The sequence below is a fragment of the Mytilus galloprovincialis genome, chromosome 6 (assembly GCF_965363235.1).
Source record: "Mytilus galloprovincialis chromosome 6, xbMytGall1.hap1.1, whole genome shotgun sequence".
In the NCBI taxonomy this organism is placed as follows: Eukaryota; Metazoa; Mollusca; class Bivalvia; order Mytilida; family Mytilidae; genus Mytilus; species Mytilus galloprovincialis.
In genome coordinates, this window is record NC_134843.1 from 58,677,776 (window position 1) to 58,705,103 (window position 27,328).

At 31.6% G+C, this 27,328-nt stretch overlaps 1 protein-coding gene and 1 long non-coding RNA gene across 5 annotated transcripts in view; one reads left to right on the plus strand and one right to left on the minus strand.

Annotated features, from left to right (window-relative positions):
- LOC143079982 (uncharacterized) overlaps positions 1-27,328 on the minus strand; it is a 250,721-nt gene that overhangs the window by 220,308 nt on the left and 3,085 nt on the right. Inside the window, exon 3 of one of the 2 annotated variants that reach the window (XR_012979575.1) lies at positions 26,219-26,813. The exons of the other annotated variant lie outside the window; for it this stretch is intronic. This is a non-coding gene — a long non-coding RNA (uncharacterized LOC143079982). Of the gene's footprint in view, positions 1-26,218; positions 26,814-27,328 lie in introns of those variants that run through there. 2 annotated transcript variants of the gene reach the window in all.
- LOC143079981 (short transient receptor potential channel 7-like) overlaps positions 1-27,328 on the plus strand; it is a 121,098-nt gene that overhangs the window by 75,268 nt on the left and 18,502 nt on the right. For all 3 annotated transcript variants that reach the window (XM_076255611.1, XM_076255612.1, XM_076255613.1), the window contains exons 4-14: positions 1,272-1,763; positions 11,321-11,497; positions 15,523-15,687; positions 16,900-17,170; positions 18,271-18,410; positions 19,864-19,963; positions 20,780-20,931; positions 22,032-22,192; positions 22,538-22,736; positions 23,168-23,398; positions 24,120-24,278. In XM_076255611.1, coding sequence (XP_076111726.1) covers positions 1,272-1,763; positions 11,321-11,497; positions 15,523-15,687; positions 16,900-17,170; positions 18,271-18,410; positions 19,864-19,963; positions 20,780-20,931; positions 22,032-22,192; positions 22,538-22,736; positions 23,168-23,398; positions 24,120-24,278 — 2,247 coding nt within the window. The remainder of the gene's footprint in view (positions 1-1,271; positions 1,764-11,320; positions 11,498-15,522; positions 15,688-16,899; positions 17,171-18,270; positions 18,411-19,863; positions 19,964-20,779; positions 20,932-22,031; positions 22,193-22,537; positions 22,737-23,167; positions 23,399-24,119; positions 24,279-27,328) is intronic.

Consider the following 27,328-nt stretch of genomic DNA (forward strand, 5'->3'; position numbering starts at 1 on the left):
TTTCAAAATATATTGTTAATGTTTAATTTTTTATAGCACAATCTGACATAATTACTTTGTTACGTCACATTAGTATTCCGCAGTGGGGTTTCGCTGATTAATCAATTGATATGTTTAGGAAATTGAAATTGAAGCTTTGAAGATTAGTAAGATATTTCGATGCACGTATTAACCCTATTTTGATTAATGATTGTAAACCAATACGCATAGTAAACTAAAATGGCACCGACATGACAAAATGTTGAAAACTCAAACTTTAAAACCAACGAACTGTAAATGATAAAACAAATTAACTGGATTACATGTTTCTGACTTATGACAGGCTTATAAAAATGACTGTGCTTGGTTAAACATGTATGTGACGGTGTAGCTCTTCCCATAACGTGCCTATTCAGGGATCTGGTCATTGGTACATGTATAAGCTACATATCCTCGTGTTACAATAATTCAAAGAGTTACTGGAGTATAGATATCTAGTTAACTGGACAATCCCCGTCTGGAAGTACAACTCTAGCATAGAGATATCCATTCGGCTGTTTTCATATACCATATGTAGTCACATCCATTTGAAATTGACGTGTTAGTCCGGAATCTCGTGTTGAGAGAGTGCCACGCTCGTCATTACTACAAAGTCTGAAAGATTTTGATCAGATACTTTTATTTTACTTTTTGATCTATCAATAGACTCGGACCAGTGAACAGTTGGTCGCAAGCTGGAGTCTTTTCGTGGCTTTTAGTTTTCATTTAGTTAACGTCATGTTGCAATCTCGCTATAACCTTAACCTTCATCCATTGTATTCCGATAAGAAGAGCACAATTTAATGATTTAGGTAAACTTATAGGATATTTTGAGGAGGCTCATTTTAATCCTAAATAGAACAGAACACGACAAAAGCACATTTAACTAATAAATCTAATTTGTCTGAAAGTGAATAATAAAGAAAAATCAAAACTGCAGTATGACTCGCAAAAAACACAACAAAAACACTACCAAAATTAATGCTTGTTAAACTTGAGACATGAATTGTGAGATATATATTTCCCGTGATGCACCGCTCGCTGATACTTATCAAAGGATTGAATAGTAAATAGCAAAATAGTTGAAAATACTATAACCATTAGATAAATTGTTACAATTATGGACATTTCCAAGAGATATATAGACATAAAAATGTTCTCTTTTAGATGCTTATTATCGATGATTTGGTGATAAAAACTCCCATCACCCAAATCATTAAATGACATTTAACGCTTTTTTCCTGTTGTTTCAGGTTGTAGAGCTACTTTTAGATCGTTCAAACATCGCAAATATACATGAAGCATTGCTACAAGCAATTAGTGCTGGACATGAACAAATAGCTGAAACCATATTAAAACATCCGAAATACATCGACGTTAAAAGGGAAAATAAACGTTTTGGTGAAACTGACTACTTTTTTAACACAACAAGTGAAGATTCGCCATTTTCAGCAGATATTACTCCTTTAATTTTAGCTTCAGAACGAAATCAATTTGAAATTATTCAGTTATTGCTTCTTAGAGGCGACACAATTAATAAACCACACCATTATTACTGTAACTGTCAGGAATGCAGCAACAAACTACAATTTGATCAGCTGAGACTTGCCAAAACAAGATTAAATGCATACAAAGGACTCGCTAGTGGTGCTTATATATCCTTATCCAGCAAGGATCCAATTTTAACAGCATTTGAATTAGCGAGAGAACTCAGAAGAGTGGCCAAAGTTGAAAAGTATTACAAGGTAAACTTATGATTTGTATAGATATGCCAAAAAAAAAAAATTGTTGCTGTTATTGAATATGAACTTCTATCAAAGGTCAAAATAGAAAATGTTAAATTTAACTTTGACCGTAACCGCAATTTTAAGGTCAGCTATCTTACATCAGCAGAACTCCGGTCCAACAGTTTGTTTGGTTGAAAGGACAAGGTTCACTAATGGCACAAAATGGCCTAAAATATCAACTTTATCATAAAACACCAAAAAGGTCTCAATTTGGTTCGTAAATGGGTCTATTTCAAAAGTATAAATGCTAAGTATATCAGTTCTTTTCAAAAGACTACAAGATATTCACCAAAGTAAGCCCATTTTGGACATTTTGTCAAAATATGATGATTTGGTGCATTTTTCAGACCTTAAAGCTTTTGAAACAACTTGGCCGCCACCTACGATCCAGAATGTGTTGTAACCAAAAGATTTCAATTTTGATATAGATTTCATCAATATAAAAACTTTTTGGATCGTAGATGGAGGCCAAGGTTAATTATGCCAAAAACAATTAAAATTATGGACAAAAAGTACCAAAATTGACCTTTTAATACAAATTATGCTAATTTAAAGGGTCATTGCTCCATAAATAGTAAAGGAAAGTGCCAGAAAAAATGTTATTGTCTTCGTAGTATTATCACAGGTATTTCTATGTGACATTTGTAATTTTTTGGCCCAATTCAAAAAACATAAAAAAAATCAGGGCCAATTTTAACCCTTCGTGAACCTTCACCACACAGTTTTTTAATATCTAAAGGGAGGAAACTCCTATTATAGTCATTTAACCAATTTGACCTTAAATTAATGTATTGGTGTATCGTCATGTCCCAACCTACAGTTGCACTAAACATTGTGTTTATAAATTTGACGGTTTCTGAGGAGTTTCTTCAAAGTTAACAAAAATGTTAGAGATAGCATTGACCATTGACCATGACCTCAATTTTCTGCGTAAAGACCTCATATGTAAGCAACTAGTCTGCAATGCTAACGATTTGTAAGTTACCGCAAACTCTAACAGGTCACTCCGATTAAGTAACTAACATTTTGGAGAACAAAATGTATCGGTAACTTTATAGCTATACGAGGAAGAGAGGAATAATAACCTTCTTGATTTCTCGATGAAATTTGTTTTGTATAGCATTTTATTGAATATTTCAACTAATAAAACTAAGCAACTGACAATGGTCAAAGCAGATAAAAATATATAGTATACAAATTAGGCGCAGTAAAATTCCTAAGAAAATACTAGAAAAATGGAGATGGATAAAAAAAAAGTAATATGATAAAACAATTGTTGACCTCTGACCTTAGTGATGTTGTATTCACCGCGCACAAGGTATTATCCAATACATTTTTTTAAATGGTCAATTCTGAAAAATGGTGGATTACACTTGGTTTTATAGCGCTAAACGTCTCACTTTGATGACAGTCTCATCAAATTCCGTTATATTTATAATGGTGCGTGAAATAAACAGACATAATAATTAAATAGTCAAAATATGAATACAGCAGTCATCATCGTGTAAAAATTTTAAAAGGAACAATTTAAATAACAGAACACAAAAACATCAATTAATTTAATTAATTTACTAAATTGCCCGTCATATCTACATGACTGTATGGTTTGAACGAAATGTCCTTTATTATTTACGCAACGGTACCGGTTATATCATTTTTCTAAAGTGCATGTTTACTATGATAGATGATAGAAGAAATCTGAAACGATGGTAATTAAATAATTGTTTGTTGTACCTATAGCTTAAAAAAAATAATCTTTAATTAATTACACCAAAACATATAATTTTCCAAAGAAAAGTTAACACAAAATTATTGTATTACATGTATATGTCTTACGAATACGTCGTTTTGATTGATCGAAAACATGTTTTTTTATGAAATTTGATCATCGTGCGTACATTTTAGTAAGATGAGACACTTCCTTGTAGATATTTTGAACGGTAGTAATTTACTGATTATCTTTTATAAAAAGCCAAATCACAAAAATAATGAACTCCGAGAAAAATCCAAAACGGAAAATCCCTTATCAAATGGCAAATTCAATTCATATGTTAAGTACTTTTTTCACATCTCCATAGTTCAGTAAGCCAGACGCGCCGCGCCTTTCGTCTACACCAGTTCAAAACTAGCGCTAGACAGTAGCTTAAAGTTTCGTTCTTCTATGTTTATCTTTTTTTTGCTTACCTGGCCCAAAGGGCCAAGTGAGCTTTTTCATCCCTTGGCGTCCGTCGTCTGTCGTCGTTAACTTTTACAAAAATCTTCTCCTCTGAAACTACTGGGCCAAATTTAACCAAACTTGGCCACAATCATCATTGGGGTATCTAGTTTTAAAAAATGTGTCCGGTGACCCGGCCAACCGACCAAGATGGCCACCATGGCTAAAAATAGAACATAAGGGTAAAATGTAGATTTTGGATTATTATATCTCTGAAACCAATTTGAGAGTATTCAAGCGATCAGAAGAAATGGAGAAACTCTTAATTTACCAGCAGAATGAATAAGAAAGAATTTTCGCCAAATTTTGGATATGGTTATGTCTTGACATACCTTCTTCTAATTCAACGCTAAGTGTTTGCTAAGTCAATGAACAGAAAGTTAACTATCCTTAAATAATTCCTAATCTAAAATGTGCAATGTAGTTAAATCAAGTTTTGATAATAACATATCTTTCCGGAGCTGACATTCCAGGAACTTTCAGTAATAAAATGTTTTGCAGTTCATTTCAATTTTATTTCTTCAACTGGAGTTATTTTAGCAATGCAATCAAAATAGAACAATGAAATTGCAAAAATCATAAATGCAACTTGGTTAATGACTTCCTAGACTTAAGCTATTTGAAGATTACGTAAGCTCACTGATTCATTGTATTTCATATTTGTTAATTATAATCTGTATGTCAAAGTTAATACAAATGTATATAGCATTAACAAGGACTTAAGGAGGCATTGGGTGTCGATGGCTGATCTTTGATTGTTTCTGTTGAATTATATACAACTTTAACAGACGCGGACGATTTATATCTTACTGTATTAAGTGGACACCTATCGGTTGTTGCAGATCGAATTGCCCTCTATGAATGCCCTTCTCCTCTTCGTGCACGTATCTTCTCCTCTTTGTTTTATAAGATTTATCTTTTTATATATATATTGTACAGACAAATGAGCTAACAGCGAACAATAGGTACATCCAAAACCACTTTACTTGAAAAAAAACCTACAAAAGTTGATAAATGCTCGTCGTTTTATTTAATCTTGAACACTGCGATGATAAGTTTAACGGTACGATAAAGTCAATGTTTAACTCAGCGTTGTCCATAACAAATAGGCGTAACAAATAATATCATCAAATGCACTTTATCTAAGCGATATTAGATCAGCGAGAAAATGAGGCGTAAACTTTGACAAGCCTGGTAAACATATCGCCTTGTCATTAAATAGACGTTGATACTTACTGATAAAGAGTGAAACGAAAAATAACTCAATTACCATGAGAAACATGGGACAATTTACATTAAATATAGTATAATGCATTGGCATTCAGTTGACACAATTAATTTATTTGAATTGACGCTAGGGGGCGTTAGGAATTAAGGTCTGGTCTATTGGCGAAGACCTTTAGGAGCAAGATAGTATGAAGATTTATACCAGTATTGGAAGTATTCCTAATTATTGACCGTTAGTTTTCTTGTTTGAATTGATTCATATTTTCATGTCGGGTCCTTTTATAGTTAACTATACAGTATTGGTTTTACTCATGGTTAAAAGCCATACGGTTGCCTACAAATGCTTGCTTACATTCATTTCATTTGAACGCTCAATTTGTGGTTGAATTGCCAATCATACTTCATCGCTTTCTGTTTATATTTTTTGTGTCCTATATCCTATAAAGGCAACAGTAGTATACCGCTGTTCAAAACTCGTAAATCTATGGACAAAAAACAAAATCGGGGTAACAAACCAAAACTGAGGGAAACGCATTAAATATAAGAGGAGAACAACGACACAACATTAAAATGTAATACACACAGAAACGGACTAAGCATTAGACAAAATCCGATGAGAATAACAAATATAACATCAAAACCAAATACATGAATTTGGGATAGAAAAGTATCGTGACACGTCTTATAGTAATGTGAATTCACACTAAAATATAAGAGAAAACAAACGACACAACAGAAACGCAACGTAAAAATGTTACACACACAGAAACGAACTATGATATAACAATGGCTGTTCAGTTCCTGACTTGGTACAGGACATTTTTAAAGAAATTCAATGTTGGGTTGAACCTGGTTTTGTGACATGCCAAACCTCGCACTTTAATGGCAATGTTAAATATAACATTAAAAAGTAAATTCACAAAAATAGTGCAATGTTAAATATAACATTAAAAAGTAAAATCACAAAAATAGTATTTTTGTGATTTTACTTTTTAATGTTATATTTAACATTGCCATTAAAGTGCAAGGTTTGGCATGTCACAAAACCAGGTTCAACCCACCATTGATTTCTTTAAAAATGTCCTGTACCAAGTCAGGAACATATGGCAGAATTTGTTCCATCCATTGCTGCGCATGCGCCAGTTATCAAAGTTATTTAGTAATTATCGTTATAAAGAAATAAATAGAAGAAAATTTTAAGAATTGCGATTATTATAGATAACAAAAGGCATCAGGTTTAAAATTCAATACGCCAAAAACGCGCCTCGCCCACACAAGACTTACCAGTTACGGCCAGATATAAAAGTTCGAAAGTCAAAAAAAGTACAAAGTTGTACAGCACTGAGGATCAAAAGTTAAAAAAAAGGTTGTGTCAAATACGGCTAGGGTTTTCTGCTTGTGATAAGAACATCCTTATTATTTAGCAATCTAATTAAAAACCGATCTCTCATCGCTCCCTTTTTCCGATATGACGCGTGGGAGATCTAACGAAACCGGCTTTCAGGTCACATATGAGTGAACTAAAAGTTATGAATTTATAAAGATATGCAAATGAGATGACGACCTATTAATAAGCCAATCAAAAAAGTTTATGAATTATTTTGACTGACGATTTCGTCGTAAATAAAATGAGTTACATCCCTTTGCCTTACGTTAAACTTAGAAGATCGTGGAAGACTCAATTTCATTGGTCGAAAAAGACACACCTACGAGGTCACTCACATGTGACCTCAAAGCGGGTTTCGTTAGATCTCCCACGCGACATATCAGAAACAGGAGCGATGAGAGATCGGTTTTTAATTAGATTGATTATTTAGAACAATTTATGCTATTGCAAAGAGTAAATTTTATCAAATGAATATAAAAGGTATACATGATAAAACTGTTAACTAATTACAGAAAACAAAACCCGAATACATAATACAAAGACCAAAAAATACAGAAAATAGACACACCCGACTTAGTCCAGGCCTCAACGCAAAAAGTCATAAAAATGACATATAAGTTTTTCCGGTACTTTCAGTTTTGTATGTAAATGTTTCATAGACACCAATTTGTCTTTTAGTCTTTTTGCTCAAATTTTCTAAGTCCATATACCACTTATAAGATTCGAGTCTCTATTTGATATTTTTTCCTCTTTTCATAACGGAAGTGCCACGAGTCTGCCTGTATATCTTGCTGTAACTATGCAGACCTATTATTTATGGAAATCTAAAGATAACATTGTATTTGACCTAATTGTTAACGATAAAAAAGGAAAATGCAGCTAGATTATTTCTTTAAGATGTTCATTCAAAAATCATGTGTGAAAATGCTCTCATCTTTGTATGACGTTGTCGGTTGACGTACTCTTACGCGCATTTCTGTTCAAGTAATCTAAAGTACAGAAATTAAGCAACACACCGTTATAAATAGAATCATTTATAAAAGGTTAATTTAATTTTACTGCATAAGGAATACTGATACAGTCGCTAGTTGTAACTAATATGTGCTGTTAGTACTAATAACAGCGACAATGACGCAATCAATATTTAGCTTCTGATTTATCAGCATAGATAGACGGAAAAGATGCAATATAGATTTATTAAATAGTCAAATTTAATAGCACGCAAAAAAGAAGAAAGGAAAAAAAAAAGAACACAAAACAAACCCAGTTTGATATTTATTCAATAAATCATATTGATAAACTAAATCACGTGATTATTGTGGTATTTATTAATATAAAAACAACTACAATTTATTGCATCTTGCACTTAGAAATTGAAAATAAACTTTCTGCAGAATTTCACAAATAATCTACTGCATTTAGTTTACTGATTAATTATAAAAGAATTTTGTCGAAAACAATGCAATTGTTATAATAATATGCAAGCATGCTTCGAAACTACTGTTTATGACGATAAAGCGCACATACTATTTATTAGATTCAGGACATTTGTTTTCATGTCACGCCCAGAAGTATTACTAGACAATTATTCATGTATTTCCAGAATATTAATATAAGAAAAACAAATCCGACCTCACAGGTGCATTCCATATATTCGTTATTCGAAATAAACCAGAAAAAAACAATATTGCAATTAACAAAATATATGCAAATTACTTTCAAGAATATAATTCGTTATCCTTCAAAGAAATCGACTCCAATCTTAACTGACTAGGATTGCCAGATAACATATATATCGAAGGTCAGCAGTAGTTGCCAGCGTCTTCATCTGTCAAACCTTGCCGCCATGATATAGCCACGTGGTTTATTGAATGTGGCGTTTAAACCTAGCAAGTGCTATATTAATCATTATAATCATTAACCAATGAGTAACTGGATATACATATGAATGACGTATCCTGATTGATATTTGCTTGTATCAAATATTTTTGGTTAGAACTATGGTCTAAGGAGGAATATTCGGAAACTTTCTTTTTGTTCATTCGGAACATTTTTTCTTATCTGTATTAGCATCCTGCAATTAAGAGCACCTCCATACGGGGTATTCAATATATTTAAAACATGGCAATAAAGAACTTTAAATTGATTGCTTACTCACTTATATGCTATATGATAATAAAATATATAGTTGAAAATCTATATAGAAAAAAAAAAAAAAAACGAAATTATAGCTATCCATACGTATAATTTTTAAAGAATAATAATGATTCAAAGCATGGACACATGTACATCAGTCTTCCAAACATTCATAAAATTCATTCAGAAATAATTAATGAGGCATTGCGAACTGGTCAACTAGCATGATACAATGTACATTTATTAATGTTCCTTACGACCGATCATCAATAGGTGTTACTCTCCCACGAGATGGATTGAGATTAAGAAATTATTTGACCTAATATAAAACCATTATTGAAGAGGCATAACTTTAGAATTGAATTCTAGATACAACGGATTTCTTTAATAAAATAGAGTTACACACAAGATAAAAAGGGAATGCTTTCTTATTGCCGATGATGTAACGTACAATGTAAATGTACACAAATATGATCATTGTTAATTTAAAAGAAACGGTTATCAATGCAGTAGAATTAATTGATGCACAAGAATATCCTTTAAAGATTCCCAACAAAAAAGGTTTAACTGCATTTGTTAAATTATTTCTAAGAAACAACGAATTTGGGTGTAATGGACAGTTATACAAACAAGTTATAAGAGCGCCCATGGGTGGTATATTTTCACCACTATGCACATACATGTATATGCATCAAATTAATAACAATTTTTTATGCCAAACAACGATAATAAGCAAACAGAAAAAAAAACAGGCTCCTGATTTCGGACAGGTATATTTAGTATACATGTATAAGCAGCAAATTAAATGTATTTGCTGGATCCAAACCCATTTCTTATGTGGAACAGGGTTTTACGGCATGCACAAACACATGATAATTAAGTTGCTTTTATCTTATTGGTAGGAATGAACATTCCATATTCTATGAAACAAAATAATCGTACTTTAACGTTTAATCCCGCTGCAAATGTTTGCACCTGTCCCTAGGAATCTGATGTACAGTAGTTGTCGTCTGTTTATGTAGTTCATACGTGTTTCTCGTTTCTCGTTTTTATATAGATCGTTAGTTTTCCCATTAGAATGGTTTTATACTAGTATTTTTTTGGGCCCTTTATAGTTTGCTGTTCGATGTGAGCCAAGGCTCTGAGTTAAATGCCGTACCTTGACCTATGATAATGGTTTACTTTTATAAATTATTACTTGGATGGAGAGTTGTCTCATTGGCACTCATACCACATCTTCCTATATCTATCTAATATGGGATTTTTCACAGAAAAGTAAATAAAATGGCTGTTTGACTGAGGTCAAATATTACCTCAACCAATAAGAACCCTAGAATTGTCATCCATTGGTAGTATTTTGACCTTTCACGTTGGTAAAAATTAATATCGAAATAAAAACATTAATTATCTCCTCACTTTATATTTAACACCACTCTCAACATACCCAAATTGTCCTGATTTACAATAAAAAGAAAATATATCCTCCACACAGATTATAATGAAAACACTGAGGTATAATTTACAATTCAGTTGAAATAAGATTTGCATAAAAAAAAAGTTCTAAAAAAGCAACTTGTTTTATTGCTAGACACCTCGAGGACTCTTCAGTCGAATAGAACAACTAAAACGTATCGAACCGTGATTTAATTCAGGCTGAGTGCAGAATTTATAGACAAATAAGATAGTGTGAAGAAATGCAATGGGATTCTATATCTGAAATAATATTCTATTGAAAAATTAAGAATAGAGGAATATATAAATTATATGGTCGTTCAACACATCTGTATCTGATAAATGACTTTTATTATCGGCAACATATTTGTGACCGACATGTGTTGTCTCATAATTCTAACGCTTTGGTTGGTATTACCCGCTTTTAACAATTTTATTAGGGTACTTGAGAATATTATTACATAATTAATAATACATGTAATGGATTATACATGTTCGTCTAATACTTCTATGTCACTCAGTGAAAACAGTACACTTGCTTATTCTCGTTAAGTTGTGTCTACTGATTAAATAATCATTTTCTCCTTCAGTACAATAACTGTTGTTTGTATTTTCGTTGTTTGCCCAGACAATGTCAGTTTTCGGTCTGTGCATCCGTTTGTTTGTCTGTGAGGCCGTCTGTCTGTTCGTCCGTTTGTCCCACTTCAGGTTATTTTTTTAGTCATTGTAGTTTTTGTGAAGTTGACATCCACACTTAGTACTTAGTACACAGGTTCTCTATGATCTCTCTAATTTTAATACCAAATTAGAGAGTTTTGATCCCAATGTCACGGTACATTGAACAAAGTGCTAGTGAGCATCCGTGCACAATGAACACATTCTTGTTTTCGACTAAGTTTGAATGTTTCATAAGAGTCTTTCTTCTAATTTGTTCGAGCACATGTATTAGGCTAAGTGAATATTCCGTTAATGTTTTAACAAAAAATATATTAAAACATAATATGATATGATATATGATTTTACTGCAATGAGTTAAACAAAATATTTTATCTATATCATAGTCTCTAGAGATATTTTATTCACTTCTTTTTTTTTCAGAATGAATATTTGGCTTTGGCAGATCAGCTTAGTGAATATCTTGTAAAATTACTAGACAAAGTCCGAGGTCATGATGAATTAGAAATCCTATTGAATAAGAAGGGTCGTGATAGTGACGACGAGAGTTATGAACTTCTTTCACGTTTGAAATTGGCAATACATTACAACGAAAAGAAGGTGAGATAATAATTTTCCGAAAGCTTTAGTTTTCTGGAACTTTTTATGGGTCGTTTTTGTTCTAAATAATAATAATAAAAAAATGACAATATAAAAAGGAAGTAAACAAAAAAATGTCGACGTCCACAAAAGCAATATACTTATTATAAAATCAAAGATTGAGTAAAAATTCCGACGGAACTTATTTGTTATGGAAGGTCACGTTTTTCCTGTTTCACAACTGTTGCTGTAAAAATATGGTATATAATAATAATCGAACTAATGTGAAAGTTCGAAAAAGTTAACCATTTCTTTATACAAATGTACAAAAGATACAAAAATAAACACCACCTAAAATTGACGAAAAAGTAAAAAGGACTCTTCCCTAAAAGACACTCCCCCACAATAAAAAAATAAATAAAATAAAAACCACTGGATGTAAAAGTGATTTGACATTTGAAGTGCTACATACACAATAATCTAGTTATAATATAAAATGCTAAATAGTCTAGATATAATATAAAATGCTAAATAATCTAGATATTATATAAAATGCTAAATAATCTAGATATTATATAAAATGCTAAATAATCTAGATATAATATAAAATGCTAAATAATCTAGACATAATAAAACATGCTAAATAATCTAGATATAATATATAATTCTATATTCATCTAGAGACATCTTAACATTCGAGGACACACTGCATTTCACGATTAACTTTCATTTGAAAAGTTTATTACAACATTTGTTCTGCCGAACCTTTTGCCTGAAAGAGTAAATTAAAATCCAGAAATTGATTAATTTTGTACATTGTCTAGAAGCTTCATAAAACTTTTATAAATTTAAGGATTTATTATTGTGATATGTTCGTTCTATTTAATTTCGTTTTTCATCTAGAAAAACAAGGACGTGGATTCTTCGTCATGAAACCATTTATTATTATTGATAACTACTAGAAATACTAGTTGAAATGACGACAGAGCAGATGTTTACCCTAAGAGAAGCATTGATAACCGAAGCGATCATTTTATTTCATTTATTATACTACATCGTCTTATTGTATTGCATAATGGTTGATTGATTGTTGTTTTGCCATTTGTTTGTTGTTTAAATTGGCAGAATTACAATGGGAAATGTGCAGTAGAATTCCAAACTCGTTTTAACCACTACAAACATTAAGAATCATAAATTAAAAATATGCTCTGTAAATTTTCCATAAAAGTGTTTAAATTGGTTCTTGTTTGCATTTATTTTGAAAGAATTGAATTTCCAAGAAAACAAATATGTAGTCATTATATTAATTAATTAGATAAAATTATTAATCCATTATTTCTTTTGTATTTGATTATGGATAATCTAGGAATCATAGAACATACCCTCTATTGTACTCATGTTATAACTAGAGGCTGTAAAGAGCCTGTGTCGCTCACCTTGGTCTATGTGAATATTAAACAAAGGACGCAGATGGATTCATGACAAAATTGTGTTTTGGTGATGGTGATGTGTCTGTACATCTTACTTTACTGAACATTCTTGCTGCTTACAATTATCTCTATCTATAATGAACTTGGCCCAGTAGTTTCAGAGGAGAAGATTTTTGTAAAAGATTACTAAGATTTACGAAAAATGGTTAAAAATTGACTATACAGGGCAATAACTCCTAAAGGGATCAACTGACCATTTCGGTCATGTTGACTTATTTGTAGATCTTACTTTTATTGCTTTTTACAGTTTATCTCTATCTATAATAGTATTCAAGATAATAACCAAAAACAGCAAAATTTCCTTAAAATTACCAATTCAGGGGCAGCAACCCAACAACGGTTTGTCCGATTCATCTGAAAATTTCAGGGCAGATAGATCTTGACCTGATAAACAATTTTACTTCTGTCAGATTTACTTTAAATGCTTTGGTTTTTGAGTTATAGGCCAAAAACTGAATTTTACCCCTATGTTCTATTTTTAGCCGTGGCGTCCATCTTGGTTGGTCGGCCGGGTCACGCCACACATTTTTTTAAACTAGATACCCCGATGATGAGTGTGGCCAAGTTTGGTTTAATTTGGCCCAGTAGTTTCAGAGGAGAAAATTTTTGTAAAAGATTACTAAGATTTACGAAAAATGGTTAAAAATTGACTATAAAGGGGTCAACTGACCATTTCAGTCATTTGACTTATTTGTAAATCTTACTTTGCTGAACATTATTGCTGTTTACAGTTTATCTCTATCTATAATAATATTCAAGATAATAACCAAACACAGCAAAATTTCCTTAAAATTACCATTTCAGTGGCAGCAACCCAACAACGGGTTGTCCGATTCATCTGAAAATTTCAGGGCAGATAGATCTTGACCTGATAAACAATTTGACTTCATGTCAGATTTGCTCTAAATGCTTTGGTTTTTGAGTTATAAGCCAAAAACTGCATTTTACCCCTATGTTCTATTTTTAGCCATGGCGGCCATCTTGGTTGGTTGGCCGGGTCACCGGACACATTTTTAAACTAGATACCCAAATGATGATTGTGGCCAAGTTTGGTAAAATTTGGCCCAGTAGTTTCAGAGGAGAAGATTTTTGTAAAAGTTAATGACGACAGACGCAGGACGACGACAGACGCAGGACGACGACGGACGACGGACGACGGACGCCAAGTGATGAGAAAAGCTCACTTGGCCCTTTGGGCCAGGAGAGCTAAAAATGAACAAGGTCCCTACATATATTACAAAAATAGAACAAGACATTAGTTGAACAAGTCGGAATTTTGGATCCTCAATGATCTTCAACTTTGTACTTGTTTGGCTTTATAACTATTTTGATATGAGCGTCACTGACGAGTCTTATGTAGAAGAAACGCGCGTGTGGCGTACTAAATTATAATCCTGGTACTTTTGATAACTATTTACACCACTGGGTCGATGCCACGCCTGGTCGACGTTTCGTCCCCGATGGTATCACCAGCCCAGTAGTCAGCACTTCAGTGTTGACATAAATATCAATTATGTGGTCATTTTTATAAATTTCCTGTTTACACAACTTTGAATTTTTCGAAAAACTAAGAATTTTCTTGTCCCAGGAATAGATTACCTTAGACGTATTTGGCACAACTGTTTGGAATTTTAGATCCTCAACGCTCTTAAACTTTGTACTTGTTTGGCTTTATAACTATTTTGATATGAGCGTCACTGATGAGTCTTATGTAGACGAAACGCGCGTCTGGCGTACTAAATAATTATCCTGATACTTTTGATAACTATTAACACTAAATAGCACAGCAAAAACACATACAATGATTGAAACACTAAATAAATGTCATAGTTTCAACAGGGCTAAATAGTGGAGTCGGTTTGGCTGCAATAATATCATTTATTTAATAGGTTTCATATCTGTAGTAAAAGCTAATCCCTCTTAGCCAGGTTTACTTCAAGGTGAATTTTTAGCTATACAAAATTTAACCTGAGATATGACAGCACAATATAACAATCACTCAATAGTAAAATCCAATTATGCAATACACAATACAAAGAATATCTGTTTCTGCATTCAGTATATTATTACCAAAAGATGTTATTTGATTAGATATGATTTGATACAGAAATTGATTAAATGCGCTAAATTTTCAATTAATTGATAGTTACTTTACGTCCTGTGGGAAATATATAATGCATGGTTTATACGATGTCCTTTAAAAAAAAAACATTCTCATAATTGGTTCCTATATCAAAACAAAGAGCAAACTTGTAATGTGAAACACATACATGTACTAAATTAACCAAAAGTCTTCTGTATATCGTATTCATTATAATGCGACAACAATAAACTGAAATTCGTTTATATATAAAATATACTGTCACAAAAAAAACATTATCTACTGGGCTAATAATACTTTCATAGTCTTGCAGTCATCCACTAAGGAAATCAACCTTGTGGAATTTATTTTATTATGCCGTTACCTCATGTACCTATTGACTAAGTGTTTTAAATTTACTCTTCAACAAATTCATTATTTCATTATAAAATATAACACAAATGATTATTTTATAGTTTGTAGCCCATCCAAGCTGTCAACAGAAGCTGGTCAGTATATGGTACGATGACCTGCGGTCACTTGAGAGATCTAATTGGTTCTTTAGATCTATGATGGTCGGATGTGTAACACTAACTTATCCTTTCATTGCGTTACTCTATATGATAGCACCAAAGTCAAAGGTACAATTAAACGGATAGTGTAAAATGTGTATAAATATACAATATTATGCCAATGTCAGAAAAATATCAACTTTTTTGTTTGAGGCTGAGAAACTGTGGCAGGGCGAGGTTCTACCGAGCCCTTCCCCAGTTTTTCGTCGAGTACAAAAAGTTGATATTTTTCTGACATTTACCTAATATTGTTTTTATACTGCAACTTAAATACATAAACTCACAGCTATTTAATTTGTAGCACAAATTTCAAACTTATTTTCATCCTTAATGAACCCCTGACTGTTGAAAAAGTGTTCCATGATGAAATGGACATTGCACAAAATATAGCTGTGTGACTATATTTAGGAAATAAACATTGCACAAAATATAGCTGTGTGACTATATTTAGGAAATAAACACAACTAGTTGCAGTATAAATGCATGTAATATGTACACTTTAATATAGATGTTAACCATTCCAATGTAAATCTGTAAGGTTTCAATCTGCGATAACACGCATTAATAGGGTGAAGTTTCTAAATATTTCCGAAATCAAGTTTACGGCATTTTATGTTTACTTTTTTTAATGCTTTAAATGTTAGTATATGTGTGTTTTTGTTTTGCTGATTTCTTTTTAGTTACATTATGAACTCTAAATGGCAATATTATTTCAAAACGCTCGTTTATCTATGTAATATGTATGACTTCTGAAAATGTCGGAACTATGTTGCACCGTGGACTGATCGGTAAAACAGAGATGTGCTCTTGACGAAAAATTTATCGAAGCTGATTTTTCAAGAAGAACGACTGAAACGGACCACTATCACGAACTCATTACGACGTGGATGTGTCACAACTGACATGTAACCTGTTCTCATAGTCTTAGATCTTTAAAATCCAGAATATGCGTCTGAGTTGTACATTTACCTATTGCGCCGTTCCCTAAATGCTGTCATGTTGACTGAATGTGAACTCGCTAGGTGGGTTATATACACAAAACAGGAGACGCATACCTTTCGACACAATCTGTATTTTTTCCGTTTGATGTTCATGGAATTCTCCAGGGTTTTATGCTTTTTTTTATTTGTAAATTCCTTGGAGACACGTGTTTTCCTACACGGAACCCTTAAATTAGAACATTTTTTAAAAATAAAACTTACTTCTTTAAAATATATTTTTTTTATTGTCATTTGAGTTGTGGTCTTCACACTTTCAGCAAGAATGTTTCTTTTTTTTCAGATTGGCAGATTTACAAAGTATCCATGCATTAAGTTTATTGGTCATGCAATTTCGTTTATAACTTTTTTAATAATGATTGTTGTGTCAAGTGTATCCGAAATGCCTAATATAGCAAGCAGGAATTTTTCTAGGAATGAAAGGAATACGGCGTTTGTGCATTATACAGAATTCAGAAACACTGCTCATATACCACGAGCATTGCCTGAGGACTTCGCCTTAAGAACATTTAAGCCAGAAGTTATTCATATGTTATTGACACTCTGGATTGTTGGTAAGCACACACAATGTGAATGTATAGCTAAACAGACAGAATTTAAGATTTAATTCAATTTCAATGGCAGACCGTTGAATGCCGTACTGTTACATGCTTGTCTGTTTTGAAAGCTTCTGTTACGAAACACGAGAAAAGTTTTTATGAGAACATTTAATGTTTTGAACGATGTTTATAAAATGGTCGTAAAACATCATAAAAAGTTCTACACATGACTTTATTTAAAAAAAAAAGCTTGACGAGAAAGAAGGCGTTGAGTGTTTCCTTATTGAAGACGAACAACGAAATTACTTTCAATTTACAATTTATATCTGATAACGGTACGATTTTGTTGGTAGAAAGCTGATGTTCTGTCGACAATTTGAAAAAAATCATGTTGCGTTCTATTAATTAGTTTGCAGTTATTTTATTTAAACTGTTTATATTTGCATTTGTTCCTCAATTCAAAACAAAAATGACATTCATTACACAAGAAACGGTGAATTTAAAAAAATGATATTTTTGTCATTAGTACTGGAATATTTATTGTTTAACATTATTTAAAAAAAACAATAAGCGTACTATAAAATCAGTTAAGAAGCACTTTCACGTAAATATCGGTATAACATAGCATTTTGAAGATCAAATTGTACTCGAACATACACACCGAACCCTGGTACCTGAAAATTGCTCAAGTAAAAGTTTAAATGTACTAGAAATAGTAGACCCGTACAGAAACACTGCCTTTTTAGAAAATTGAAATTAAACACGTTAAGGGATTACCCAACACTTTCACTAAAATTAATTTGGCTCGTTTAATTTTCATAAAATTTTGACAAAGTATTTACTTTGACTTTTAAACAAAACTATAAAAATTTCAAAAATTTTGAACCAACCGTTTTGTCAGAAAAATTACACTGGTTATATAGCAGTTTCACAAACACCAATTTTGATCACTGAGAAGCTTAATATTCCCTTTACAACACAACGTAATTAAAACGTTTAGCTGATTTTACAGAGTTATCTCCCTGAAGTGTTAGGTACAACCTTAAGTGATATAAAGTTGATAGAATGGGAATGTATATATTTCTTTTAAATTTTGTAAGATATTTGTTTTGAAGGTATGCTCTGGCAAGAATTAAAACAAGTGTATGCAGAAGGTTTTTATGACTACTTTGACTCATTGTACAATTACTTAGATGTAGCAGTGTTAACGTTGTATATAACTTCATTTACCATGCGATATGTCAGTATTATGAAGGTAAGCAGTGTTAACGTTGTATATAACTTCATTTACCATGCGATATGTCAGTATTATGAAGGTAAGCAGTGTTAACGTTGTATGTAACTTCATTTACCATGTGATATGTCAGTATTGTGAAGGTAAGCGTATTTACCATGCGATATGTCAGTATTATAAAGGTAAGCGTATTTACCATACGATATGTCAGTATTATGAAGGTATGCGTTTTAACGTTGTATATATCTTCATTTGCCATGCGATATGTCAGTATGATGAAGGTAAATAAAGGCAACAGTAGTATACTGCTGTTCAAAACTCGTAAATCTACGGACAAAAAACAAAATCGGGGTAACAAACTAAAACTGAGGGAAACGCATTCAATATAAGAGGAGAACAACGATACAACATTAGAATGTAACACACACAACAACGAACTAAGCATTAGACAAAATCCGGTAAGCGTAGTCAAAATCGGTTAATAAGCAAATGTCATATCAGGCATAAATGAGGGAATAATATTTAAACTCACTATCCTTCAATAAGACTATTTTTTAATTATTCAAATTCTTTATCGTTGTTTCGGGGCTTAGTTCATTTTTTTTCCATTCTATAAGATTATTATTCTACAAGAGCTATATGTTATCATTGTAGATTGCTGTGAGTGAACATATCGTACAACGTCTTTTAAGAATTGTTGAATTTCCTGCAACAGTTCGATTAATGAATATTTTTGGGTTATCTTTCTTTATACCGTTTTTGTTTCAAAATGACCTATAGAAATAGAAGTCGTCAAATAAGACTGTAATGCACAACTTCTTCAGCATTGAATATTATTTTAGCAACATCAAAGCATTACCCAACCTTCAATAATGATTTAAAAGATACACATTTTTTTTCATTTCAAAATTGGCGTGTTTCGTGACAGACATAAAATGGGGAATACCTATGTATTTTAGGGTGTAAAGGATTTTTGGTGCACAAGGGTATCATGTATATTAGAAATGACGGCATTCTCTCAATGTGCGGTTTGGTCAGTATAATGTTTTGACGTGTTACAAAAGTAATGCCGCTCTGAGTTTTAATCTTTTCATAGAGAGTATTTTTTATATGTTAGCGGTTTGCTACATTTTGGTCTCTAACAAAATCATGACAGAAAGTAACGATATGAGACTAAAACCTGATTTTAATTTTAGATGCCTTAAAAAAAAGATTAGGCTTTCAGGCATCACAGTAACCTTTGAGACTAACTACATTTTAGACCATTTTAAGACTATCCAATGAAAGACAAAGTTGGCAGACATGTTTAATGAAATCTACAGAAATTTGTGATTTTTAGAAGAATATTCGATCCTATTTGAAATGGTATGAGAACCACTATATGAAGGGATTCATAGTTACAAACGATATAACACATGTATAATAAATACTTTAAAAAAAACTGGAAAATATATAATCAAAGAAATCTTTTCAGGTAAATGAATCTATATCTTATTTTGAAAGTCAACATCATTGGAATGCCTTAGGAAATGGAACTAAACAGGCAGAATCTCACTGGTACTGGCTTCCTGCTGGTAAGTACGGTTTTTATCGGATATACAAGATATCCAACTCATACGTCGAAAATAAACTGGCAATGCCATGGCAAGACAAAAAAAGACAAACAACAGTACACAAAACACAACATAGATATAGACTGTGCAACGCGAACTCACCAGGGGTGATCTGGTGTGTTCCAGGAGAATTATTCACATGTTATTTTGATTAATCATGCTATTGTACACCGAAGAACCATCAATTGTGGCAAACAAATATTCAGCGCATTAAGGAAATCATTATCGTCTCTTAAAGGTCTTGGATCATCATTTAATTATTTAAAGATGAAAATACTAAAAAAGGGCATTTTTTCAAAAATTAAAATACATAAGAAAACAATGATAAATACGGATGACGAAATGATGACATTAGATATTGCTATTGATTAATCTGTTTAAATCTATCAATATTTTTTTTTAATCCGTTTGATGCGTTACACAACTAAGTAAATATGTTGCAAGGCATACCCGATTTTACTTTGATATTGCAGTACTCCAGTTAAATTTTAATTCAACTTTGGATTCACAATAGAAATGTGAAAGATACCAAAAAGATATTCAAACTCTTAAGTCAAAACCAAACTGACAATGCCATGGCGACAAACGATCAAAAGACAAGCGACAGCCTTACAAAACACAGCATAAATAACAAAAATCTGAGCCATACACAACCGTAAATTATTTATTAAGTAGAAAGAAGAAGACCGCTATACCCATTTAAACGTCATGTGCAATTGTCAGAAAATCTTATTTTTCCAGTTTATTTTATGATGTTTTAAGATATTTCTATTACAGACAGATATTTTTGGCATGCTTTGGATCCACACAATATTTCAGAGGGTTTGTTTGCAATAGCAAATATTATTAGTTTTACACGTCTTTCATTCCTCTTACCAGCAAATGAATTATTTGGACCTATGCAAATTTCACTTGCAAGAATGATAACCGTAAGTTGGTGTTTGTGCATGTTTAATTTTTTCATTAGAATTTCATATGGAATATATTTATTTGGCTTTTTTAAAAAGTAAATATGAATGTATTATTTTGATTCACATTTACCAAACAAAAAGAAATTATATTTGATTTTGTAAAAGCTGAATATTAGATTGAACATTATGGTTGTGCCAAACTACAGGAACCAACTGCTCGCACAACAGCACATAGTTGATACTAATTGCAATACACTTGTAGTCCACGATTGTTTCATTGGTTTTATTTAGTAGATAATGGATCTGATGTACTGATTTACTTCATAGCATAGTATTGCGTTTAAAAAATCTCCTTTGAATGGTTAAAGAAGTTATATTCTCCTTTGTTAAGTTTAAGAAACTACAATGTATATACCTCCTTAAAGCAAAGTCGACCTTAGAATAATTTGGCTGTTTTGTTTTGGTTCGTTTAGTCATATAGCTCATATCGTATTAATGTTCTTAAGCAGAATTTAGTTTCGAATTGGATGTAGTACTTTCCCAATGAAGGTCGAATCTAGACAACATTTGGGACGGAAATATTCATACACTGTATTTACATTATTTGGAGAACACAAAAAAACATGTTAAAGGAAAATCGAATTTGTAAGAGATTGCAGAATATATTTTGACATTTTTACCTTTTTTGTCTGTTTGTTTTGTTTACGCATCGTTGACAATGTAATGGAATTTGATGCGATTGTCATACAAGTGAGACGTTGAGCTAGCTGTAAAACCAGGTTCAATCCACCATTTTCTACATAAAAAAATGCCTGTACCAAGTCAGGAATATGACAGTTGTTATCCATTCGTTTGATGTGTTTGAACTTTTGATTTTGCCATTTGATTTGGGACTTTCCTTTTTGAATTTTCCCCGTTTTTATTTTTTAACTAGCCAAGGAAAATATTGAATTTTTTAATCCACCTTTTGTATATATTTTAACATTAATTAGTGTCTAGACATCGTCGGTCCCACTTCAGGTTTATTTAGTGAAAAATCATAAGAGCCTAATTGTACTCTCATATTTTTTCCCATTCTGGTTAATATTTACTTATTATTTAACCTCATTTATTTGCAGGACATTTTAAAGTTTGTTATAATATTTCTGGTAGTATTTGTGGCCTTTATGGTTGGTTTACATAACCTGTATTGGTACTATCCAGTAGATGTCCGATCGCAGGTTCAGTTTGGGAATTTAAGCAGTAATATATCAGCAAAAGCTGAAAACCATTTTGGAATGTAAGGTTTATTCCATGATTCCATTTTAATCAATTTGTTTTACTTTTATAGACATAAAACATTTACATACGTTGTATCACATTTCATATCGCAATTTTTAAATGTTTTACTATGCATGTATGGATGGATGAAAAAAAACAACAAATAAAAAGTTAATGAATTTGAAATTTATGTAAAGATCTGTCATGAACAACAAAAAAATAATATTGCACCTTCACATGCCGTGGTGTCAACCTTTGTTTAAAACTATTTTGATTGAAATACTAAAGATGAGAACGTTAACACTAAATCAGTTGATATCAGCAAATATCGTAAATGTATACCATATTACTTGTTTTATTTCAGAATTGACAAGACATTTATTACAGTATTTTGGTCCCTATTTGGTCGTGGGGATCCGGATGTAGTTGAACTTGGAGATTTTGATAGTTACTTTATACAAAATGTTGGCTACGTAATATTTGGAGCCTACAATATTTCCACAGTTATCGTGCTCTTAAATATGTTGATAGCAATGATGTCAAGATCCTTCGAAATAATTCAGGTATGTATTGTTTTTGTTCTAAAAAAATAAAATAACAAAAATACTGAAATCCGAGGAAAATTCAAAAAATGAAAGTGCCTAATCAAATGCAAAACAAAAGTTAAAACACATCAAACGAATAGACAACAACTGTCATATTCCTAATTTAGTACAGGCATTATTTTTGTAGAAAATTGTGGCTATAGCTAGCTAAAGGTCTCACTTGTATGAAAGTCGCATACCATTCCATTACATTGACAACGATGTTAAGTAAATGTAAACTCTGTGCAGAGACATCATCTTCATTACTTTTTATTTAGAAATCGTTGCTGTCATTGTTGTAATCATATCATCATCATCCATTCCGACCCCCTTCAACATCATTCAATCAGTCGATAATCAGTTATCAATTATCAACCATCATCCTTAACCAATTTCTATAAATATTCCAGGAAGAGGCTGATACAGAATGGAAGTTTGCAAGGACCAAATTGTATATGGAGTATATTAGAGACGATGCAACTCTTCCTATTCCATTTAATATAGTTCCTACTCCAAAAGCACTTTTACGAATTTTCCAATTTTTTTGCAAAAGCTGTTGTCCACAGAAAAGTGAGGCTGATGTTAAGCCACATCCTGGGAGAGTAAAAGACAGAGAAATGTTTAATAGTGCGAACAGTCCTGTAAGTTTCATAGTACACAGTGTTTATCTATATAGAAGTCACGAAACCTTATGGATAATTTATGAAAATGCGTGTTAGGAGGGTATAAAATTATTGTTACTGTGAAGATATAAGTATTGTAGAATTTGAATAATTTTAATAAAATAGTTCTTGGATTGTGTGCACTATTCTCAAACTTGAGTAGTGACAGAAACTGTCAAAATGCGCATCTATTGCAGGAAACGTGGCATCGTTTATGGTTCACTGCCCAAATTTCCTCAAGTATGCTTCTATAACATACGGAATACAATAATGGTATAAAATACACTCTACTTATCTATCTGTGCTCGTTTTTATCAATTTAACCTGTTTTAGAGATCTGTTGCGATTTAAGCGCACTAGTTTTCTCAGCAAAGAAACTGCATGCACAAAAGGCGAAATATATGTATGATGCCTTTTCAAGGATGCCACTACTGTAAACTTTACCTTAAATGTTTGACTCGCCGTGATCTATCATTTTGGTGCTGATGCTTCAATCAATCGATCATTTAAACTTTTGATATCGATTCCAGTTTGTATTGAATTTATCACCTTACGCTCGATAAAAAAAGCAAAAAGTGAAATAAAACTCATCAACCACTACAAACAGTATCTGCTCTAATGTGTTATTTACCATAAATAAATGATTCTTAAACTTGGTTCAAATATGTTTTAATTTTGTGTTGTATATTATTATATATAGGCTGCCGAGACTGCAACGGCAGGCTGGGAGGAAAATCGGAACGGGTCAAGTGAACAGTTAAAAGGAATAAAGCGTTTCCGGGAAAGAAACAACACTACGAATGGTTTTGTACGTTGTGACTCAGATCCGAATCTTGTCTATGTTTCATTAACATATAAGGTAATTTATTTTAGCATTGTGGTTTTAGTGCCTTTATATAAGTGTTTATGTTATAGATAATGTATATTTTAAGGTTTTTCTTTGAGCAATCCTGACATCCCGAGGTGTGTTCTACGACAAGAAAAACCTTAAAATATGCATTATCTGACTTATATACCGTCAAAAAATTTTATTTTATAAAGTTTTGTAAAATTTAGTATCCTATTTTACGGACAACACGAAAGTGGGATATTCCTTTCTAATGCGTTCAGGTTTTAAATACGCCCTGCGGCTCATTTAGAATGTGAAATAAAACTCACTAAATAATTTAGATATAAACCTTTTAAAAATTATTATCCATACACAATAAAAATATTACTGTAACTGCATGAAGTAAGACACAAATGTATTGTTACCATCCGATAACGGTGTATGACAAATACAAGACACATTGTAAGTAATTTATTGTACCACATAGCTTATGGAAAAGGGGGAGGGGTATGTTTTTTTTTTCTATTTGTTATGTTATTTCTATCGCGGAAAAGTGGTTATTTTTTTTTAACAATTTTATTTGAATCGAATGAAAAATTCAGAATGATTGTCTTTTGAATAGCAATACATTTTATTAAAGATAATCTGGATATAATTATATCCCCTCCGCACCAGACCCTTTCGTGAGTTACGTTAATGTTATTCAATAGAATATAAGATTATCTTATTAGTTGATCATTTGATAGAGTAAAAGGTATACGAAAATTTTAAAAAGTTTTCAGTTTGACTCAATAAGATTTTCAAAATCTTACACACGAATATGTTAAATTTGGATTTATTTTATGAAAGTCTACATTAAAATTCATCTGACATATATGATAATGTTTCTTTATTGTAGCGATAAATTAACAAAACTTCACGTTATTTGTTTCTAAAATTAAAATGCGGTACTACAATGACGGTTTCTTTTACACCTTTCATCGATTGAACTTTAAAAAATAAATTTCCAAATCGGCAACAAAAAACTATTACACGAATAAAGTTTTGAAGTAAATCATCGATTGCATGTTTATCAAGGAAAATAATGACCTCACACAGGTCATTATTTTATGCCTTGGAGCATATATCATTGAAACATGGTATCGTCCGGGTTGATTCTGAAAAAGAATGACCTGTCGTTCTGAAAGAAAATAACTCCATATAGGTATATAATTTGTTAAAACCTAAACTGTCTTCAGCATGAAGAATATAAAAACGTTTCTTATTTAAGTAATACTCATAATAATCTAAAGAATAGACATAAAACATAATTCTTGTTATTCAAATATTTCCGGACACATGCATATGTCAGTGATGTATAAACTTCGAAGTTTTTACGATACCAACATTTAACACTGGACACTTTAAATTTGCAAAACACTCATTTGCAAATCCGCCGCCGCCTCAAATAAGAGCTACAATGTCATGAATATAACCAAAATGTGCGGAATTACATGGGATTCAATAATTTCATTGGTTTTCTACTGTTACTATTATATTTATTTTTCTATTTGATTTATAAAAACATGGGATTTTCAATATCCCATGGGACAGGGCAAAATCCCATGGGATTTACCATTATCCCATGGTATTTTGGTTAAATCCCATGGGATTTTTTTTGGTCCCATGGGATAATTGTAGTCCCATGGGATATTTGTTGTCCCATGGGACAAAAAAAATCCCATGGGATTATTATTATCCCATGGGATTTTTAATATCCCATGGGACAAAATAAAATCCTATGGGATTCAAATTATAAATATATAGATATAAATATACAGTAATGTGTATGTTACAATGTATTCTATTTGGTAGTAAATTGTTATAAGATGAATCTTTTTAATTGAATATCTTTTTTCTTTGGAAATGTTAATTCAACATATTGTTCTATAACTGTTCAAAACTAAACTTTTAAACAACAAAGTAGATAATGTAAGTATCAATATATGTTTATTTATGAATTATAGAATACTTTCTTGAAACACTATTATTTACCATTTGAAATCAATGAAAAACTCTAATATAAGGCTGAACATACTAGTACTGTAAATTCAGAAATTATTGCGTGCATTTATTATTGGATTTTTGTCATTTAAGACTAATATGAGATTTTAATTTTTTACGATTTTGAGATCAGTTTAATTCATATAAAATATTTCTAAATGGGAGTTTAAATTATTGCGTTTACATCTGTGTTGCAATTTTTGCAAATATAAACCCTCACAACAATTCTTGAATTTACAGTAGCTATTTAAGTAAATCTATTTTTTTCACAATATCCCTCCACACAAAACATTAATAGTTTCTTATCATCCAGCATTGTGTGATCTTATAGTCCACTTTTTGGTCATTCAGCGCACAGAACATTGACATTATTGTGGTTTCAATATCTTTGGTATTTAAAAGAACTTCAAATCATTGACTGAGTGATGAAAATAATAGCTGATCCAACTTTTGTCTTTGAATTTATTCTGGTCTTGTTTCTATGTTTTCGCCATTTATTCTAGATGATGAATTTCAATCCTTCTGAAAAAGAACCAATAAAATCTGAAGTATTATATAAAAATTTTTGCATACATGTAGCAATAATATGATTTTTAATAAAAATAGCTATGCGGTATGGATTTTACTGATTGTTAAAGGTTGTCCAATGTCATCAGTTTCTAACCTCTTACATCCTTTGGTCTCTGATGGAGAGTTGTCAAATTAGCAATATACCACATCTTCCTATTCTAATACTACCGGTATATAATAATCAATTAATTTATTCTTCTTTATAACGTTTGGGTATTTTCCCAAGTTATTTATATCATATATAAAGATCAATGTTAAAACTTTAGGCAATTATAATAACATATTCCATTATTCACTAGAATTTCAATATATTATACAAAATGCAGACAACAGAAACAATATATCTTTAAGCTTTTGAAGTTCTGACAGAGTTCAATTTGTATTTTATTTCAATGTAAAAATACCTTGAAATCTTCGGACATATTGGAAATTATCATGATTATAACATTGATACAAAAAAATATATT